The following is a 23,474-nucleotide window of genomic DNA, read 5'->3' on the forward strand; positions in this document are numbered from 1 at the left end:
GCGGAGGCCGCGCTAGCTGCATCATGCACGCATGACCGTTCCATAGGGATGCATACGCACTCACACGCTGGCGATCTGTTCCAAGGACCCCCGTTTTCACAAACATTTGTCGTTCCGAAGCCCGTTCCGAGGACCCTCCTTTTTAGAGTAAGCCCGCTCCAAGGCCCTCGACTTTTGTCTCGCCGGCGGCACACCCCCACCACTTTTTGGTCGAGTGCCCCCCCCCCCCCCCCCCGGGTTGTCAACTATCTGATATGGAAATCAAATTGCCTGTCATTTTCAAATATTGGCAATCAGGAATAATCTTGTGGGCAACTATTTGATTCAATACAGTCATCGGGTTTGGCAGTCGTAATGTAGGCAAGAAGATGACAAATGCAATCATTACATTTTCATGTATACCATCATTGCAGATTTACATATCCTTAAACAACATGCCATGCAATCAAATTTTATTGTTGGAACACACCCTCACCATTTGTGTTCGTTTAGAAAACGTCCTATTGAAACGTCATAGTCCAAGGTTCATTGGTCTTCTTTAGATATGGGGCGGTAAGAATATGGGCAAAGAACCAGAACTATTATGCCCAATGCATTGATAGGTGTGTACATGGTCTTGTACTGATTACTTGTGTGTATTACCTTCTACTAGAGTAAAGTCATCAAGTCCTTCTGTGTGCTTCATGTGAAATGCAGTAAATTGGATATTGTGGAATGCCTTGCTACATTGTAGTTTCAGGGGTTTGGAGAAAGAAATACTACTGAGATATAGACGTACTTGTTCTGGTTTGATATTGGATTTAGCCAGTCCCGTAGCCAAGTTGATTTTCATTTTTGACTGTGGATTGCTCCTACCTACCTTTGCTAGTTTCTGGAGTTGGACAAAACAACACTACGAAGATGTGGATGTGCTAGTATCGGTTTAAGTTTGGATTTAATGATTTAGCCGAAGCGGGGCATGTTAATGAAAACCTATTCTCTTTCACTGCAGATTGATGCTTCATATACAGTAATTTGCTTGTCGTTTCAGGAGTTTGCTCAAAACAAGGATACATTCAGTTCCTGTTTAATTTGGATTTAATCATTAACCAAAGTGGCTGCAAAATACTTCTGTTTTGACTGCGGATTTTTCTTTGCCAACTTTAGTCCCACTTGGAAGTGACAGATGAAGGTATTGGACTACTCCACTGTTAACCCTACAACTACTGGATTCTGTAATTCTCATATACATGCATGGATTGCCTGGATCCAGTAGCAGGGTGCTACATAACGTTTTAAAAGCACTTGCCCCGTCGGGCAAGTGAATTTCTAAATAGTTCACTTGCCCCAAAATCAATTTCACTCGCCCCCCAAAATCCTTTTAAAAAATAGTCTTTTTTTTAAAAGAAAATTTTGCAGTTATACAAACCATTGACATTTTCTCTCTTTTGACATGAACGGATCTACCTTTTTCTTGCATTTCTTTTTCAAAAGTGATTTTATCTTGTCTGCCATGACGAAAAAAATTAGGGTCAATAATCATATCAACCCAAATTTTGACCATTCTACTGAGAATTTCGCTTGCCCAATTTCGGGCAAGTAGTTTTGGTCTTTACTTCAAAACACTTGCCTGACTCTAGCATTTACTTATAATATAATTTACTTGAACCCCTATAATATATAGGGGTTCAAAGCTACATGCCAAAATGCAGTGCCAGTTAATAATTTGGAGAAAAATGCTTTACCAGAAATTTTGTTAGAAAAAAATGAATCAGAATTGTTTGATCCCCAACCCTGTGTGAGATAAAATGTACACCTTTTAGGCTTTTACTGAACTATCTTTTGATTAAAAAAAACAGCATTCTTTTTAGTTTGATCAATAACTGATACCAACAAAATTTGTTTTTGTGGGGTTAGGGGGGGGGGAAGGGTGAGCAGGGGGAGGGTGGGGGCAGGAGAGCATGGGAATGAGAGACCAGCAGTATCTTGGTTTTTATTCAACTCGTAAATACTATATTGGCTCACATACTTTACATCATTGTTTTTATTCCAAGTTATTGTTTACATTCAGTCGCTTTGCAATGCAATTCGACATCTATTACCGTGTTTACACAGTGACACGGCTCGGGGGTTCGACACGCGAGCCGTGCTCAACAAGGCAATTTTATGCTGTGTAAACGCGATCAGTGTGATCCGCGAGCCGTGTCGAACACGGCTTTTTTGATCCGCCAAAATCGTAGGTTTCAACCTGCGAACCGAGCCAGACTCGGCAATTTTTTCGTGTGTAAACAGAAAGCCGTGTCGAACTCTCTTGACCAGGTCACTGCGCGCGCTTTCACTTTTGGCATTGTTGTTGTTCGCACGGACAAGATTCGATTCCTGCGGTGAATTTCCCGCGTTTAATTTGCGACGTCATAATTCTTCTTCCGTTCGAGATCCGCGAGCCGTGTTGAACTCGTCTTTCTATATGTACGTATAAACGCGATCTCTGATCCCTTCTTCGCAGTGTTCAACCCGGCTCGCGGATTCAACAACAGAGCCGAGTCAATGTGTAAACACGGTATCTGTCTACAGATAGTACTTGCCCTTTGGAATATCTGTACAAGTTTATCATCTCTGATAACATTTCATGTGTGTTTGCTTTCCAGTTCTTGGGAACTATTTATGATAGTTGTTATTGCTGATACAATTTACATTTTTTTTTTAAAGCAGAATTTAACGTTGGATCATGCAGAAATTGCATCCTCTCACAATAAAATACCATCATTCACAAGGTTCCCACAAACCTGGAAAATCCTGGAAAAACTTGTGGTCCTTGAAAGTCAGGGAAGTTTGAAAATTTTGAAAGGAATTATAGAGCAGGAGCCGGGGAGAAAACCCGACATCTCAGGCAGGTTGACTGGCTGGCTTAAGCAGAGCTGCCAAGTAGTACGGATTTTCAGTATTTAGTACTGAAAAATGAGAAGAATACTGATGGTTTCATGCAAAATACTGATTTCTCAAGTTCCAGTTTATGTGTTGTCCTATAGTATTTCTTTGAAAATACTGATTTCCGCGCCAAAATACTGATTTTCAGCTTTAAAAATACTGAAATGTTCTTGTTCACTCTTTCCATGTGGTGTACCATAGACCACTTTCAACGTTTTTTGTTAGTCGTCGACAAGTAAACCTTTTTTTTATTGTATATATTCATATCATTTCCACAGGTGGTTGATGAATCTTAGAATTTGAGATTGAGAGACACCGTAACGAAACCCACGATGCCGATCCCGACAGGAAGACAGAACCCGTACGTCCAGGAATCCCCCTACGGACACCATGGGGGCCACCATCCACAGTGAGTATTCATCTGTGCCATTAATATGCTTTTCACACTGCACTTTTTGTCCTAAATTGGTGGGGCAAAGGCAAAAAAAAGCAGGGTTAGCCGGCTTATTGTGGTGCTAGCACCACAATTGCGGTGCTAAGAGATGCAGTGTGAAACCGAAACAGGGCTAAGGAAATGTGGTGCTAAGCATTAGCCTATCACGGAAGTCGAATTGCGCGTTAATCACGCTCTGTATGGTAAAATCATCAATATTCATGAGCTGAGGGATAGTCCGGGGTGAAGGCATTAACCACGGTTGAGCAGATAGTATGGGGTTAAGGATAGTCCGGGGTTAAGGATAGTATGGGGTTAAGGAAATGCAGTGTGAAAAGTATACATGTGTATGCATAAAATGGCACCCGAATACCTCTATAATACTTAGATCCCCACATCAGCCACATTATATACTTCGTTCCAGTGAAGACACTACAATTTTTTATACACATTCCTAGAGTTGTTTCAAAAGGGGGGGGGGGGTGAAGCTAGTTTTGATTTTTGCGGCCCCAAATTATGGAATAGTTTACCAATTCACCTTCGATCATGTACTTTTGTTGAATCTTTAAAAGGGAATTTGAAAACAGTTATTTTTGTTGTAGTGTAATTGTAATATTGGAGAGCAATTTGTACAAAGTACATAGAGCAATTTCAGTTGATTATGCGCTATACAAATACCAATTTATTATCATGATTTATTCATCGGTTGTGGTTTATTTTGTACAGCAGGGTAGGCCTGTTCAGTTAAATGCAAACTGCTTTCCAAAGGCACCCTGCAGTTTAACAATTCAATATCATAGCAAATCAATGTATGTAATATATAATATAGTCAAAACAGAAAAGATTATATACATTAAGAGTGAAATCAACAATTACTCATGGAATCATCAAATTTACATCAAGTTATTTAGTATAATTACATGTTTGACAGTCAGAATTTTAATGATTTACAGGGTTTTTTAAATGCATGGTGGGACATGCATTTTTGTATATCACAAGGGAGAGAATTAAATATGACGGCAGCAACATATTTAAAAGATCTTCTTTTATAATCTGTCCTAGGGCAGATGAATTCACAGCTCACTACATGTATTTTTCCCATGTTCCAAGTTTCAAGGGAAAGTTCTCTGTAATCAGCTAAAGGTTTCTATATTTTTCTTCAAAAGCAGAATTGCTAGAATCTACTTTATTAAAATATTAATTCATGAATTATATTAATAGTAAAATTAGTTTAAATTTCATTTTTTCTTCAAGTTTAAAGCATAGAGAGACTGACAGGTTTCATACACTATACTTTTATGTTGCACGTCACGCTTTATTCTTTGACTCAGGAGAAACTTATCGCATTCAGTCAAGGTGGGTGTTTCGTAAAGCTGTTCGTACATGTAAGTTAAGAGCGACTTTAAGGACGACTGGTGATCCTTTCTTGTGGTAAATGGTATATTCATTGACGAAGGTTTAGCGCATAAGAAAGGATCACCGGTTGTTCTTAAAGTCGCTCTTAGCTTACGAACAGCTTTATGAAACACCTACAAGGTGTTTAGGTTGATAGATTTTTTTAATTGTCCATGTTTTGTTCATTGGTCCATTTTTTTATTGGAATAACTTTGAACAAACTTCAAAATCTTTTTGATTTGTATAACATTGGCAGTGTAATAAATTTGGAGCTAACAATCACTCACTATTGCCTAAATCTTTTGTTTGGATGAACTTTTAAATATGCCAGATGGTTTTCATAACCAGATGATGAGTGAGCAAATGGCGGTACCCAGCATGCTTTGAATGGTCTGAAATGATATTGGAATACCTCCAGTCTGTAGAAACATATGTATTTTCCATTTTACTATCACTATTGACTCAAAATTCAACAATTAAGCTTCATTCAGAAACAATAACAATCTACATTTTTTTTATGAAGCACTTATCTAAAAAATGTCTCTACAAGCTTTAGAAAATACATTTACATACCGGTAGATGAAAAGGGAAAAACTCCATCAGTAAACTGCATGTACATATATATCAAGTTTGCACAATTATGTGACAAAGCTGAGGAATGAGGTTTGTAGTATTCAGATTTTTGGTAATTTTTTTTTTTTTTTTTTTTTGGGGGGGGGTTAGAATGTGTTGGATTGTTGAAATCTGTGTTGCATGTTTACAGTATGTGTGAAGTGTGCTTGATTTGTGGTTGAATTTTCTACTGGTAGTGAAAGTGAAAATGGGAAAAAAGAAATGAGTTAGATAATATATCTCACCCCAAAAGATTACAAAGAATAGTATTGTGGATCATTGAATGAAGCTATCAATGCAAAATTTCTGATCGTCTTTTCGTTCCTTTCTTCGATTCGACAGGATGAATGGTCAGATGGACAGAAGCCACATACCCAATGGTTACCCCTCTGGCAACGGGCGCCAAAATGGCGTACCACATGAAGGACCTTCAAGAGGCGTGAATAACAACAATCATAAGGGTCATTACGGTAGGTTCATTGCGTAGTTTCTCCCTGCATGCCCAATACCGCTTTCAGTAACTCGCTGATCCGAACCAGTTGCAGGATAAGTTATGGAATTGTTAGTATATGAATGGCGCGGGTTAGAATAGCCTGCGTGTACCAGTTTTTAATTGGTGATCGTAAAGGTAGCCCGTCTCTGCTATATACTGAACATAATTTTTGTTGTGTGGTGCATACCTTTTTCAGTGCGGGCCTGGTGTGGACCAAAAAATCATGAGTTACTGGAAACAAAATAAGAAGCTTATCAGACATATACATGTACATTAACCCTGGCAAGAAGTAGGCAAACATACTGGCTAATTACAAAGAAAAGTTCCCCAGATGAATGGTGAATACAATTGTTGATTGCACCGTAATAGTTCGGGAGTTTGTGGCGCCCCATAGAAATATCTTTTGATAAAATAATTTGAACTTTGATTTAATATTTTTCATGTGGATTATAAAATACGTAGGACAAAGACAAAAAAGAAGTTTTGCAGCTCCTTTCAAGATACATGTGAATGAAAAATTATAATTTATATAATTTCTTGGCGAGATTAATCTAAAAATATATGGAATGAATTTGTTGTGGCGGTTCTTGTCACTTTATATTGCAGTTCTTTGAGGCTGTAAATAAAGATTTTCACTTGAAACTTAATAATAATAATAATAATACATTGTATTTATATAGCACTTTTCTTGGCCTTATTTAGTAGACATTTCACTGCCACAGCGGCAGTTGGGACCGTGCCGCTCAGATAAAATAAAGTCAAAGCACTGTTTACCAATGCGTTTGCTTTATTTACCCAGAAGCATTTATTTTCCTTAAAGACATGATCTTCTTATTTCCTATTTTCTTCCTATGCAGGGGTGTATGGAGACCCGAGACATTTGGCTGAACATGCTAGCAGAGACAAGAGAAGACCGGTATCGTACCCCAACGGTCACCCTCCGCAGGAGTACGACCCCTCCCGTAGGCCTGTCTCCTACCAGCAGGGCCACCATGAACCCCAGCCACACCCACATGGCCACGCCCATCAGCAGCCCAAGCAGCAGTCCCATGTCCCCTCCCACCACCACACACAGCCGCAGCACAGGTCCAACAGGTTCCCAGTGGAGGTAAGGAATCGGATGATGATGATGATTGTGATGATGATGATGATGATGATGATGATGGTGATGGTGATGATGATGATGATGAAGATGATGATAATGATGGTGATGATGATGGTGATGATGATAATGGTAATGATAATGATGATGATGGTGATGATGAGATGATGATGGGGATGATGATGATGATGGTGATAATGATGTTGATGATGTTGGTGGTGAGGATGAAGATGATGATGATGATGATGAAGATGATGGTGATGATGATGATGATGATGGTGATGATGGTGATGATGATGATGATAAAGATGATGATAGGCATTCGTATAGTGCCATCTATCTAGAAGCAATCTATTCCAAGGAGCATTGTTATTATCATTATGACCCCGGCTTTAGCTCGAGCTGCCTTTCAGTGCTCTGCATTCAAGGAATTAATCCTGCCGGGTACCCATTCACCTCACCTGGGTCAAGTGCAGCACAGTGTGGATAAATTTCTTCATGACAAGAAAATGCGCCATGGCTAGGATTGAAACCCACGACCCTCTGTTTGAAATGCGAGAGTCAGAGGCACTAGACCACAACGCGCCCAAGAGTGGTGATGGTTGATAATATTTTTTTTTTTGCCTGATAGCTTAGAAATTCTGAATGCTAGTACGCAAGCAAGCATGCAGAGGGCAAAGGGCTTGAGTTCCTCCCTGAGAGACCAGGGGAGTGTTTCATCAACTTTTTTGTCTAACAACTTGTCAGATCTGACAGCTTTCCCTGATTCTAATTGGCTGTGAGGTACTGTTACTATGGTAACTGTCGGATGAAGTAGAGTATGTCGGATAAAATCCTTTCATGAAGAGCTCCCCTGATGGTGTTTCCATAAGCCTGTTCATAATTTGTGTCAGTCAGTTATTCATTATTTACTGTAAATAATGATAATTTCAAATTAGAAAGTCCCAATTCTGTATGGTCATGCCGTTTCAAAGCCATTTTTTAGCAAGTTGTTAAAAGTAGCCCGCTGAGAAATCAAAGCCATATGCCTTCAACAAGGTAATCAATCCTTCCTGTTTTGCAGTATTTTATATTGATTTGGAACTAAAATTGCTGGATTGTATGCAACTTGTTCAAATTTGATCAATACTTATTTCATCTCAAAATATGCTTTTCTTGTCCCTGAAATTACTACAATCAGGGGGGTGATACACAAATATTTAATTATGACTTCAGTCGCACTTAAATGCCGGCGCGTACAGGATATGCAACGTGCGATCTTATTGATATATACGCAGTAGTGTGCGTCCTCGTGTCACGATCTGACCAATACGATCAAGCCTTTCATATCTTATGCAACTCGGTATTTAAGTGCGACTCTAAGTCATAATTAAATCTTTGTTGGTATCCTTGCTCCAAACCTTAACCTTGATTTTTTTTTTTCTGTGATTCTGCAGCATCTGTACACATTTGCTATGGATAAGAAGGATGGGGTGGTCTCGGTAGAAGATGGCATCCGGAAGCTGAGGATACTGGACGCCAAGGGAAGATCTGGTCGCAGGACGTCAGACTTATGGTCACAGAGAAGGAAGTGGTGCTGATGGATGAATATACTCAGGTAAATGATTTATTTTCGTCAATAATTAGATGTGTCTACCTGATTTTCTGGTCAATATTTTCTGTCAATAGCGCCATCTCCCAGTTACCTGTGAACACCCCTTTCCTCCCTTGACCCCAGGCGATATTTGATATTTATTTTTGCTACAATTCTGTTACCGATTAGATTTAAAATGGATGATTCTTGTCTAACCCAAAGACTGCAATTTACAGCTTAATTTGTGAGATGAAAATATTTACTTGCGGTCACATTTGATAGGGTTTTAGACTTTGAATTTTCTGTGAAGACAAGACACACCGGCTGGTATTCTGAAGTCAGGTTTAATTTAAAGTTGTAGTTTAAGTATGGGAAGCCAAAAGTGTCAAAATTTTTATTAAGTTGTATGTTTCTTCACTTTCTTGTGCTTACTGTGCTCTTTCCTGATTCATCGATGGTGAAGACAATCATCTATTTATACTTTCTAGACAATCATGAATGATTTGAGAGCCAAGTGAGCTGAAGTATGATATCTCTACTGTTAGTGATTTATGGAACGATTGGCTATCCATACTTAAACCACAAGTTTAAACCTGAGTTTAAGTTAAACCTGCTATCAGAATACAGGCCAATACATGTATGTCTCCTGCCATGGTCTGTCTATTTAGGACATGTACTATTCAGTTTGGTTAAAGCTATTGTCCATTTTTCTTCCAGGAAACGTTAGAGGTGTTCCCACTGCAGGACATTGGAGCAGTCTCGGCCGAGCTAAAGCAGTGTAACTACGACAGTCTGCTCGTCATCATTGTCAGATACACCAGCAAGAGAGTTCCAGAGATGATGATGTTCCAGTGCGAACAGGTCCCGGTGAGTACACTGCCAATGCAGGGAGTGGGATAGCTCCCTTTTCAGATCCCCCAAAACAGAAGATGAACATGTTTGTGTGGAAACTTTCATTGAGTGCTAATTGCACCGGTATTTGTGCATATTGTGAGGATTAAAAGAAGGAAGAAGAGGAAAAGAAAATAAAGAGGAGAAGGGAAAGGAGAAGAAAGAGAAAGAGAGGGAGAAATAGAAAAAAGAAGGAGAGGAAACGAAAGGAAAGGGGAGAAATAGAAGAAGGAGAAGAAGAAGAAAGAAGAATGGGAAAGAGGATGAGAAAGAAAAAGAAGAAGAATGAGAAAGGAGAAGAAAGGGGAAAGAGAAGTAGAAGAAAGAAGAATGAGGAATGAGAAGAAGAAGGGGAAAGAGAGGGAGAAGAAAGAAGAGGAAGAGAAGGAGGAGGCGGATTGGGAATGAAAGTAGAGATGGATGAAAAGAGCTCTCCCTAGCTTGCCATCTCGTTCTTTGCTTGAGCAAAAGTTTATATACCACTTTCACAAATAAGCTCACCATTTTGCAAAAAAAAGTTACATATGAAAATTTAACTTTCATGAAAGGGATTTAGCCACATTAAACATTTGTTCTTATGGACATTGGATTAAAGCTTTTTATCATCCAATACATGTAATCTGTTGCTATTAATAATCATTAAGTGAAAGGGATGACAGTTCTATTGACAAGATCCGAGGCCTGTTTGCCATTACGGCAACTACCATGGTAACCTTGATTTAGATTGGCTGCTGAGCCCTGTTGCCATGGTAGTTGCCATAATGGCAAAGTTACAACAGTTGTAACTCTTTATGAAACTGGCCCATGTACTTTGCGTGCATGCGCTATCAATGCATCTGTAAATCCATTGCCTTCAAAGTTTACTGTACCAAATAATATGAACAAGGGATGATTGTATTAAAACATGCAATGACCTTTGCCAGACAGTATAGCGACTGTAAAGTTTCAGCCTGGATAAGCTTATATCTTTTAATTTATCATTGAATTGTGACAATTGAGGCAAGAGATGGCATGTAAAGTGGCTTATGGTTCTTGTGCTTTCAATGCCTTTGTTCAATGTGCAGTGTCTGTGGAATAATAATTTAAAACAACCGATAAATATTTTTGTGTTGTTTCATATCCTAACCTTAAGACTCAGTTAGTTCACCCGCTATTGGTTCTATGAAAATATTTTGTGGGGGGAGCTCAAAATTATGCCTGTTAATTGTAAAAGCATGCTGAATATCAACATATGTGTTGCTAATGACAGATGGATGAATGTTAAGATAGAATTAATGGATACATGCATAGATTTATTGATGAATTTATGGATGAATGGATGAATAATGATAATACCAACATGCTTATACAGCACATATCACTGCTAAATGCGTACTTATGCGCTTAATTTGATATCATTATCCTGGCTTATCCCCGCAGCCTTTTGCAGAGTGGTGGCATTTCAAGGAATAAATACCTGCCAGGTGCCCATTTACCTCACCTGGGTCGGGTGTAATCAAATTTCTTGCCAAAGGAAATTATGCCATGGCTGGGATTCGAACTCACGACCTTCTGTTTCAAAGTTAGAAGACTAATCCAGTGGGCCACAGTGACACAGGAATGATTGAATGAATCATTCTCTGTTGTTTTTCTGTCATTTCCCTTCCAGGCCCCAGACATCGCTAGATCCCTACAGAAGGCGGTTGATTACCATACATCAGGCAAGAAGAAGAAACAACACAGGTAAGCATTGTGAAAATAATGATGAAAAATGATAGATCAACTCAACCACACTCATATTATTTGATGCATAATGTGATGGATGGATATGCAGAAGTGCACGTACCGTGTAAGCTATCTGACCAATGTAGTGAGGCGATAAGTTTTCGGTGCAAGTGGAAATTAAAGAGCGACTTCAAGTCCCACTTAAATCTTTGTGAAATCCCCCTAGAGTAGACAACATGTTTTTCTGATGAACAGGCAATTGAAAATATATGGAGGTGAAGAATATGTTGTGAGAATGCTTCAAAGAACTGATTTTACTCTCATAAGGTATTTTCATATATTTGCTGTGTTGCCAATTTGAGGATTTTCAAAATTGATTGTTTTTTTCTTCCCCATTATACATTTTCATTGAAAAAAATAAAAGGAAGCTACAAGTAACAATAAAAGAAATATAAAGCTCAAAAAGTGAAGATAAATTTCTTTCAACATTTTCTGAGCTTTGCATAAATTTCATTAAGTCGATTCAATTCCTTATGTCATATATATTTACAAAGATAAAAATAGAAAATGCCCTCAGACTCTTGATACAGAATCATAGGCCTATGAGGATGACCAGTGCAAAAGAACAATTTGTATTACATTTGCAACACAAATTCCAAACAGATCATAACATATACAAGTTAATACATTAGGAAAGAAATGCTAATCAATATAAAATGAAGATACCCCCACCTAACAACCTGTTTGTTTTAATCATCAGAGTAGGTGATGTGTATTTTTTTCTTTTCTGGTGGGTCATAAAGCAGATCCTATGGTTACGCACACCTTCAATTATGACTGGAACATGTTCTTAGGTCTTAAATCAATTACATAGGGTTGTCCCATAGCACAAGAAAGGATCACCAGTCGTACGTAAAGTCATTTGTATCTTACAAACAGTTTTATGAAACACCCACTTGAACTGGCAACAGGAAATTTACATATTACAATTGATGTTACGTATTGATCGTAACATAAATTACAAATAAATAAATTTAAGAAGAAACAAGTATACACAGGGTTCCCACGGTCATGGAAAATCCTGGAAAACTTGTGGTCATGGAAAGCCAGGGATTTTGGAAAATTTGTGAAAAGTCATGGAAAAGTCATTTGAATTGCATTTACCTCTTGGCTATGGCAGCTTTCCAGTTCGTTGTGTCTCTCAACACTCATACTCTGTGATCGTACTCTGCTATTATACATGTTTGATATTGTGACATCCCAAATTCTACATAACTTCATGGGAAGTCATGGAAAGCAGCAATCTCGTTATGGAAATGTCATGGAATCTCGAAAAAAAGCTCGATTTACACGGATTCTGCTTCCGAAAATGGCAAAACACATAGAAATGTATATTAATCACGTTGGGGGCGCATGTATTTTGACATGCATTTCCATCATGATAGACCTAAATTTAAAAAAAAATGCAGCCAAATGATATCACAAAGTCAAAACCAGTTATATATATATATATGTATTTTTTTTCAGGAGATGTTATTCCTTCTTTTTAAATAAAAGGGTGTAGACATGACCTACACAATGTCTATTCAACCTTTCTTCACAAATCCTACACGAACATATATACAAGCAAATAGACGGATATGAATCATGAAAGATTGACGTTGCGGCATCTCTCTTTTTCATGTCACGTAGAGCTCATATCAAAACATGGACATGAATGTTTACTTTTAGATGCTGATTGGTGTCGGGGATCTTTCATTGAATAGAAAATCAATTTTAGTTCCCCAAACACAGAGCTGCCAGCTAATACTGATTTTCAGGAATTACATGTAGTAGGGGAAAAATGAGAAGTATACAGATGGTTTCATGCAAGTTCCTGATTTCTAAAGATTCAGTTTAGGTGTAATCATATGGTATTTCTTTGAAAATACTGAGTTCATTACCAAAATACTGATTTTTCATAATTATATATATATTTTTTTAATACTGACATGTTCTTGTTCAGGTTTAATAATTAGCAGCTATATTTACAAACAATCCATTAAATGTTTAAAATTGGCGATCTTTATCGCAATGTTCATGCAATTTGTGTGATTTTTTTCTGGAATAATTTCATATAGGGTTTGATTTATTTCTACAGGTTTTTCATCAATCTCAAATTTGATTTTTCAGCTTATGAAACAACCCTCGAAATTATCAGCTTGTCCTGTTTTCAATCATTTGGACAATGTGTCTTTTGAAACTTATCACCCTATACATGTAGCTTTGGAAATTGGCAACAAAAAGTCAATGATTTATATGATTTAATACAAACCATTTGATTTGCACATTGCATTCTCTAAACTATCAGGAATTTTTCATCCTTTGTGTTTTAAGAGCGATTCAAAATCCATTCTTGTTTATAAATGGGTAATCTATGTGCATGTTCAGTAACATATACTTTGCATTTTTACACCATTGCTCATAATTTTCCTTTTCATTCAGATAAAACACTGCATCACTATTAGATCAATAGGATGCAGGTTCTTATATCTTGTTCCAAACGTTAGAGGTCATAGAATTTGCATTATTTAATCTTGTGATTAGTACCGGCAATTTACAGAGAGTAAATAGCATTGTTTGGCATGTCTCCCAACCTTTTCTTTTTTCCCCTTTGATCATCCCTCTTTGTCAATACCATACTTCCATGCTGGTTGTTGGAGATAGAGAACCGAATGCAGTGTTGAAATAATGCTTCGTTTACTTTTAGTCGAACTTTGATGCCACTTATTGTTAAATATGAGTGGTATGGATCATTTATGATTTGAAATTTGCTGAAAAGGAATGTCACCCGTTCTGCACTTGTAAATATATAGCTCTTGACATCCCCTCCACCCTAAGCCCCCCCCCCCTGATTCTGAGTTTTGATAATTCTACAAATATGCTTTTCATTCCATTTCATTTTATTTCGCTTTCATCAGTTCTCGTATAGCTTCTGAAAATTGTACATGTAGGTCACTTTATTCCAGTTGATTCAATATATGTGTATGATCCTTATTTAGTTCTTACACATGTAGTGTGGATCATTCTGTTTTAGTTAATATATTTTGTACATGATGTATGTACAAAAGTCAGTGAACTAGCCAGGATTCCCCTCCTCCACCCCCCCCCCCCCCCCCCAAGAGAAATTATTTAATAAAGTCATGAATTAATAAACAAGCAAATGAAAAAAAAAGAAGTAATGGATTAAATAATTAATTAGTAAATAAGTAGGCCTATATAAATGAATAAAAATATACATAAATAGAAAAATTGGGGGAATACAAAGAGGGAGAGGGAGGAAGATGTTTAGAAAAAAAGGAGGGGTCTTGGATGGAGGTAAATGGAGAGAGGAGCAGAGAGAGTGAGGGATCTCAAGAGATATAGAGGCAGGCAGATAGGAAGAAAGAGAACGATAAAAGCTTCCTCCTTACTTCACTGGGTGATAACCATGGCAACAGGAATAACAATGCCAATGCCAAGGAGATCCAGAGATCCTCATCTCCTCCATGTCTTCTATGCACTTCTTTGACCTTTGACCTTGGCAGGGTCACCAGGGAGCAAATGTACAGGCTAAACTTGAACTTCCCTGCTGAAAGTCTGTTGTGATGGTAGACTCGACATTCAGACACTTTGCCAATTTCGATTATGCTTGCAAAATGGAAGTGAAGTATTTAGGGTGCCCGACCATGTTGTCTGTTTATTATTCATGGAACTGGCATCTATATAAAAAAGGAAATAAGAATTAAATACATGTTGTTACCTTGTCTCATGAAGATCTTGTAATGTGTGCAGTCTTTGAGTAATCCCTGTAAAAAAAAAATTCTCAAAATTATACCAATTCTCCTAACTGTTTGCTGGCATTTTCTTCGAACTTGAGATTATTACAAGTAATTTGCTCTCACCGTGGCAAAAATTCCTGGTATTTTTCTGATCTGGGCAGAATTCCTACACCCTTCCCTATTTGAAGAAAACAAAACAACAAAAAAGGACAGATACCTCCACTCCCCCTCTCCTCCCCCCCCCCAAAAAAAAAAGAAAATCCCAGGTATTTTCTGTGTGAATATCTTACAACTAAACATGCACAATAATGTATGCAATTAATCATAGAAATCTACCCCACAAGCAATGGTGAAGCTTTAAATGTACATTAAGGCAGAATCCCCCCCCCCCCCCCCCCCCCGAAAAAAAGACCCCAAAACAGGTATTTTCTGTATGGTTATTTTTCTATTGAACATGTACAATAATCGTTGCAGTCAATCATAGGAGTCAGCCACATGATCAATTTCTAAACTTCATGTCATACAGCCCTGAAGACACTATGTGTTTGTGAAAAAGACTGTTCTTGAACTTGAAGACTACCCTCCCGTCAATAGCTAATAAAACTGCTGTGACCAAGGAATTCAGCTACACCCACAAAAAATGATCCCAATATATTCCCCTCATATCATACATGTACCTCCATAACAAATCTGGTATGTTCGTGGGATTGGTGACGCAGATAACTTTCACTCTCCGCTCCTATATTTTGAGGATATTTAAGATGGATTATGCCCAGATAGTGGCTTATTTTGCCGAAATGTACCGGTAAGAGTTCCTTGATTTTCGATAAAATGTGTATTGAAGTGAGTAATTAGTGTGTTTTCTGGTTCATTTTTATATTTGATGGGGTGCTGCGAAACATAAAAGTTATTTCCGATTAATTGCGACTTTCAGTGAAAGACTTGCTACTCATAGGCCCGTATTCTGAAGTCGGGTTTAACTTAAACTTGGGTTTAAAGTTGTGGATTAAGTATGGATAGCCAATTGTTACATAATTACTAACAGTAGATATATCATACTTTCAGCTCATGCGGCTCTCAAATCATTCATAATTGTGTAGGAAGTATAAATAGATGATTGTCTTCACCATCGATGAATCAGGAAAGAGCACAGTAAACATAAGAAACATACAACTTAATAAAACTTTTGATACTTTTGGCTTCCCATACTTAAACGACAACTTTAAACCTGACTTCAGAATACCGGCCATAGACCTTAAATAATAGTGGTTGTTTGCTTCCAATCATTCATGGACTATGCCACAGGGGCAAAGAAGTTGTGTATAACTGTTTGCCTGCTTCCAAGTTAAATTCTAAGGTAAATGCTTTCTTAGCAATCAGGTAAAAAATTACCATTTACCATTTACCATAATGATAATACTAATATATATGGGGGTGGGTCCGTGGGTGTACATATCGAAGTCTACCATAAGTTTCGACTACATGTACATACATGTAGATGTCGAACTAGTCGATAGAAAGGTATCAATAAGGGGTTGGGGATGTACTTTGTATATTGCAGCCTGAAAATCTACTGCATCAATACACACATTCGATAGAATGATCTCGATATGGCAGGAAATGTCAACAGAATAAATCCTATTCTAAATCTCAACAACTCATACTTTCCAATAGAATGGTATCAACATGGGCACCAACACAGGGCTAAGAACCAAACAAATAGCCACATTGTGCTTGTTAGAAAGATGGAATTTAAAGTAGAAAGTAAATTATTTATTTAGCCTTGTTATGTAATGCTGAAGTGGTTTGAATACAAGATGGAACCTACACTGTATATGCTCCGAGTGACAGTAGGCCTACATGTACATATTCTCAGTTTTAATCGCTGTAATTGTCTCGGGCCTATAACCCGAAACTTTTAGGCCCGAATTCACAAAGGTGGTTTTGAAAACCCACGGTTGAATCCATGGTTTATGTAGATTTCATGTATTAAATACGCTCAATTTAGCGCGTATCGGGCGCGTGTATAAAGATGTCTAATGCTGATGCGCGCTTTTGTCACAGTGCGCCAAATTGATGCCTGTTGCCGTGGTTATCCACGCTGTTTTATTCATGAGTCCACTCTTCAAACAGTGGACTCCTGAATAAAATGACGTATCTAACCACGGTAACAGGCGTCAATTTGGCACATTGGGAAAAAAGCGCGCATCAGCATTGGACATCTTTATACACGCGCCCGATGTGTGCTTAATTCAGGAAATCTGCATAAACCATGGACTCAACCGTGGGTTTTCAAAACCACCTTTGTGAATTTGGGCCTTAGTGGTCAATCAATCATGGGCTGATTTCAGCAACAGATTGCAATGACTGTGTTGATCAATCATAGACGTCAGTCCCACGGACAATCGCTACGCTTTGCAACATGGCCCGTGAAGCTTTATTTGATCAGATTTTTTTCTTCTTGGCAGCATTTTTATTTTGTTTCTTCATTTTTTCATACATTTACTTTTTTTCATGTATACATCAAACTTTTATAAAGTTGAATATTCGGGGATTACAGAAATCTCTTCAACTTTGGAGTAAAATGGACGAGGGGGGCCATTTCATAAAGCTGTTCGTAAGTTACTAGCGACCTTAAGAACAACTGTTGATCCTTTCTTACGCGCTAAAGCATCACCAATAAATATACCATTTACAACAAGAAACTTAAGAAAGGATCACCAGTCATTCTTAAAGTCGCTCTTAATTATGAACAGCTTTATGGAACACCTACCAGGATGGAAATATGTTCATTTGAAAATAACTCATTCAATCAATTCAGCTATCAAAACCTAGTGCCAATATCAAACCATGGAATAAAATCATGAATATTTTTTAACATTATCATGGTTTCCCGTCTCTGTTTTTTTTTCTGGCAGGGAAAGAGGGGAGTATTGAAAGAAGTAGATATGTTTTGGGCATTATTTATGTATGAACTTTGTACCCATTCAAAGTAGTACTGCACCTGGTTTTATTATTCACATGTTTTATTCACGTTTACCAGAGTTTACATGTCTTTTTGTTAAGGTAAATGTTAAAAATAGACCAGATAAAGGGAATTAGTGGGATATCTGAGTAAACATGTGCCTTGAGAGGAAATGGAATGTCATTTTGTCAACAGAGCTTGTCGATGGTAACAATGGAATTTCCATAGAAAAATAAATTGTTTAGCATATCATTTGGTAATGAGCAATTTGACAAGACTAGGTGTGCATTTTCTTGCAAAGATTTTATTTTGTCATTTTGTTTATGGGCATGTTTCACTTTTAAATTCCCTTCAGGAGTTTTGCATTTGGCATTATCAAACCTGTATTTGTAATGACATTTTGCTGATTATTTTTGTTTTGCCTTTGATACTGTAGTATGAGTGTATGGGGTAGTGAATTACAAGTTGTGCATATTACACTCGAATGGGTCTATATTGCAAGACTACTAGTGCTCTGAATGTTGCATTATGGGTTTACAACCTGACCAGATTTTGAGCAGTTGAGGGTTTGAGATAAAGCTACACAAGGCTGATGGTCTGTATCTCCTTTAAAAGGCAACCCACACACATAAAACATTGCCCCTATGACCCTATCTTTTTTTTCAATTTCAATTTATTGACCATTAAAAAGACATCAAAATACTGACAAAAATAACATGATACAAGCAAACTAATACAAAATATAAGAGGTTACAAATTACTTAATGACTTAATGGTCAGGACCCCTAAGAAGCAAAACTGCTTAGAGCCAAATACACAAATATCATAACTGGTAAAAAAAGGTTTTATATATATAAACACACACACACACCAACACATCATCACACAATGCAAAAACACAGAAGATAGAATAAAATAGAATAGAAGATAAGACAAGATAAAAACAAATGATAAAATACAATTACAGTGGGGGGGATTGAAGTTGTTTAAGTAATTAAACAAAATTTACTTTGATAGTGACTTAAATCATGAGAGTATTGGGCAGTTTTTAATGTCATAAGTGAGAGAATTCTATTCTTTCGCCCCAATATATCTGATTGAATTACGAATTTAAATTCATTTAAAAAAAAGGAATACGTAAATTGTTTTGATGTCTGTATCTTGTGTGGTTGTTTTGATGTCTATCTCTTGCGTGGTCAATTCCACCCAGGTCGGAAAACTACGGCATGGTACCCGGAGGACCGTCCCAACCACAGATGCAGTCGCAGGCCCAGGTCCATGGGGACGACAGGAGGATGGCCTACGACACCGACAACATGTTCATCCCGCCCCCTCCCGATGAACCTGCCCCGCCCCCGCCCATCGATGTCCCCGGGAACGTCAAGAACAAGGTGGCAGCCTTCGCTGCTGCAGCTGCTGCTGCACAAGGTAGGGAGCTTGGTGTGTGACCAGTCAACCCCCAAACCAACAATAAGTCGCCAGGGAAGGTTCTGTGTTAACAGCCTAAGTAGTAATTGGTGTTCATAAAAGGCATAATTTTGAAGATTAGCCTTTCTAATTTCCCCCCTGTGAGTCGAAAACAGCCATTTTAACATTTTTTTGAACCAGCTACATGTGATTTGAATAAAAATAGATAAAACGGCTGTTTTTGGCTCGGGGTACGGCTGCCGTAGGGGAAATGTTGCTGCAGCATTAATGGAAATTTTTCTTCATACTGTCAAAATTTCAGGATTGAAACTGAATAGGAAGCAAGAAAGAAGAGTTTATTTGACACAAGTATCTTTTTGTGGACTGCTACATGTAAGTTTTCAGCGAGATTGCACAGAATGCACACAACTCATGCTTGAATAAGCCCCAAAATTCAAACATTGTTTTTTCCTCCTTTTTCTCAAGTTCTCACTGAAATTCACCTACTTTCAATCATATATCAATTTTAACATGTGGTATATCATTTTAAAGCTTAGGATTTCCTTTTTTTTTACTCAATAAAAATCTCAAAATTATGGGAACTTTATAGTTGATTTGGGCTGGGGTGGCTGGTCACATATTGTCTGTTTCCTTTGGTGTGTGTTGATTCCTTCAATGAATAGCTGAGAAACTAGCACAGTTTTCACACTCTCTCTTCTCCCTCCATTCTTTTACCAGCTCCCCCTCTTCTACCTAGATGCGTCTATTCCGTTCTCTCCTTCCCTCTCTCAATCCAAATGTTTGTGTTCATCTGGGGGGTGTTTCATCAATATTTTTGTCCGACAAGTTGTCAGATCTGACATCTTTCCTGGATTCTGATTGGTTGAGAAGCACTGTTACTATAGTAACTGTCGGATAAAACAGGACTTGTCGGATAAAACGTCTGACAAGTCCTTTCATGAAATGCTCCCCTGAAGCGCATCCCTCCCATCCGGGGAAGGAGTGATTTTCCCCAAAAAAATCCAGATATTGTGTAGACTTCATTGATGTAGCATAGAATATTGAGTGTGTTTTTGTCTGCAATTGTTGTAATTTTCAGGCTATCTTGATCATAAAGTATCACGCACTAGAATTTGTAAGTATTTTTTGCGTAAAATGGGCAAACACGTATTGGGTAGCTGTCAGGAAAATTAACCAATATAGCATGGATGTTTCCCAGTTACCAAGCACTTTGCCACATGTAAAGAAAAAAAAAATGTGAGGCAATACGCTTCATGAAATTGAATGAGGCAGTTAAGGGAACATCATAAAACATCCAGACATTCGTTCTATCCTTCTGCACTCTTACCGAAAGGATGTATATCCCATGCACATGCACAAAAGATGTCTTGAATAGTGGCTCTTTTACATACTGTATTTGGATTTGTGTTTGAAGCTAACCATAATCTTATTTTTGTTATTATTTCTACTGTTGTTGTTAGTCTTATTTTTCTTTAACGCTACTTTTCACAATGGATGTTACATGTATGTCATCAAGGGTGTTTTGACATGTAGAAATAATGGAGACCGTTTTCATATAAGTTTTTGTAACCTCGTGTGTAAATGGTTTTGATTTCTCTCTGACCGTGTAATTAGGTTTGTCATCAAGGTTGTTCCAGTTTCTAACAAAGTGATTCTGTCTGTAATTAATCATTTATCCATCTGAATTTCCTTTCTTAATTACATACACATGTAATGTATGTAGATTATATTTGGATATTATGTATCACACTATTTCTATTCACATTAAAATTCATTGATTTTTTAATGGTTTGTTATCAGAGGTGTTCCAGTTATGTCCTCCATTATCATTCTGTGTTGTGGAAGTTTTCATTCTAACCAAAGAAATGGGAGAGATGATTTCAGTTGGTATTTGACTGGTATCATTTATTCAAATAAGTTGCCTCTCTACTTTTCATTACAACAAACGGCGATAGTTTCTCTCCAAAGGGATGAATGATAAAATGACAGACTGGTATCAGTTATTCACATAAGTTCTTGTTTACTTTTCATTACAGCTAATGGGAATGGTATCTCACCAAGGGGGTTCCAGTCTCCTAAATCAGCTCCAGTAAAGTCAGCTGAGTCGGAGGAACCTATTGAGCTGCTTGCTATGAGGACAGAGAGGGATGTGGTAAGAGAAAACGTATCAAAATAATAGAAATAACCCTAACAACAAATTGTGATTGGAATAAGAAGATGGAGAAGAGGAAGAAAGGAGGAGAGGAAGAAAGGAGAAGAGGAAGGAGGAGGAGGAGAAGAAGAACAAGAAGCAGAAGGAGGAGAACAAGAAGAAGAAGATGATGAAGAAGAAGGAGGAGGAGAAGAAGAAGAACAAGAAGAAGAATGAGGAGAAGAAGAAGAAGAAGGAGGAGGAGAAGAAGAAGAAGAAGAGAAAGAAGGAGGAGGAGGCATATGGACGCATAATAAGTAGAGGAAGAATAAAAGTAAGAATTATTTATTCAAGTTGAAATATACAGCAATAAAAAGAAAATGTTATAAAAAAAATGTGAATAATACATTTCATCACACCTACAAGTACAAAGGCTACATATAATTGATGTCCCAAATTTATTTTCTATTATTCTAAGGAAATTCTGAATCACTGCTTCGATGACATCGAGGCATTCATCGGCAGACTACAGAAAGCCGCTGAGGCATACACAGAGCTAAGCCGGAGACGTCAGTCCAGGAAGAATCGTCGGAGGGAACACGGCGATGGTCTCTTATCGGCTAGGTCAAGACCCCCTACTGATGGGGAATACATCGAGTGCTTCCAAAAGTTCAAATACTGTTTTAATTTACTGGTAAGTTTTAAACAGCACTCGATTCTTAAGAGGATTACTTCTGTGAATATACCAAGTATGGATAAGAATTGTTCTTTTTTTATTGGCTAAATCAAGACCCCCTACTGATGGGGAATACATCGAGTGCTTCCAAAAGTTTAAATACTGTTTTAATTTACTGGTAAGTTCATTCTATGAGAAGACTAATTCTTCGAATTTATCAAGTAGGGATAAGAAATTTTCTTTCTGGATTCCAAAGCCGTTCTGGTAAAAAAAGAGATGGTTTTCCGATAAATGGATGTCAGAAATTTGAAACGAATAAACTAATAAAAATTATTTATTTTTTTAGTTCCAAACAGTTAACTCTTCATGCGCTTCGTTCGCATTATTGCACATCTGTAGGCGTGTTTCGTTCGCATTTTTGCACACCACACATTTCCCATAGACGCGTCCCCTGTCCCATATTTTTTCGATCAATTGCATGCCCCGGAGCGTGCCTAGCTACAATGTATAGCCTGGCATTTGTGTATACCATTCATGTGTACCAATCAATCGATCGCGCGTGCGACATTGGTTTAGCGTTCGACGGATTATCGCAGTTTACAAATTACAGAATCGTTGAGTTTTCCTTGAAAATTAGTACTTATATCGCGTTTATTTTCCGAACAAAATCATGGCACCCCACTTTATTGTATCTTTACTAGTCACCCCCACTGATCTCTATGCTATAGTATAGAGATCAGAGGTACCCCCCCAAAAAAATCAATACATCCTGATCACAGCCAGGAAGTTCATTGAAAAGGGAGAGGAGAAAAATCAATAAAACCCTCCTCACAAACAATAACCATGGCCAGGTTTATTGTTATTTATCATATGGGCTATTTTTATCAGATTATCATGATTTTGGTATCAATACAAAGCTTATGTAATGAACAGTCCAAGTGGATAAATAAAAATCATGCCACTAACACAAGAACCAAAGTAAAAGTAGGGCCAAATTTTGTTGGAAGTATTAGGAGAAAGCATTTAGAAAATGCAATTTATTATACATTTTTCCATAATTTATTCAATAAATTTATATACGATAAGAAAGACCAGGAAACACTCTACATGTTTGCTACACAACATTTTCTTTCAAAATGATCAGATAAAAGTAATGTCACTCTAAATAACAGAGTGTATTATACTGCATAGAGGGATCACTGCTAAAATAATGCAACACACAGGGGGTTTACAGGTGAACGCATGAAGAGTTAAAATTCTCTACAAATGAATTAACTTTAAAAAAAAAATCATTTCCAGGCCATAATCTAAGATATTGAAGCAGATAATATGTCTTAACTTGCTTTCTGATCTAAAATGGCTAT

The 23,474-nt window shown here is 37.6% G+C and overlaps 1 protein-coding gene across 1 annotated transcript in view; it reads left to right on the forward strand.

Moving 5' to 3' along the window:
* LOC121417258 (epidermal growth factor receptor kinase substrate 8-like protein 2) overlaps positions 1–23,474 on the forward strand; it is a 62,476-nt gene that overhangs the window by 8,673 nt on the left and 30,329 nt on the right. The window contains 11 exon segments of the mRNA XM_041610895.1: positions 3,186–3,316; positions 5,690–5,817; positions 6,698–6,948; positions 8,379–8,460; positions 8,463–8,539; positions 9,233–9,382; positions 11,055–11,128; positions 19,086–19,303; positions 20,382–20,417; positions 21,340–21,455; positions 21,913–22,128. Of these exon segments, the coding sequence (XP_041466829.1) occupies positions 3,240–3,316; positions 5,690–5,817; positions 6,698–6,948; positions 8,379–8,460; positions 8,463–8,539; positions 9,233–9,382; positions 11,055–11,128; positions 19,086–19,303; positions 20,382–20,417; positions 21,340–21,455; positions 21,913–22,128 (1,425 nt within the window). The 5' untranslated portion in view covers positions 3,186–3,239.

The sequence above is a fragment of the Lytechinus variegatus genome, chromosome 6 (genome assembly GCF_018143015.1).
Source record: "Lytechinus variegatus isolate NC3 chromosome 6, Lvar_3.0, whole genome shotgun sequence".
In the NCBI taxonomy this organism is placed as follows: domain Eukaryota; kingdom Metazoa; phylum Echinodermata; class Echinoidea; order Temnopleuroida; family Toxopneustidae; genus Lytechinus; species Lytechinus variegatus.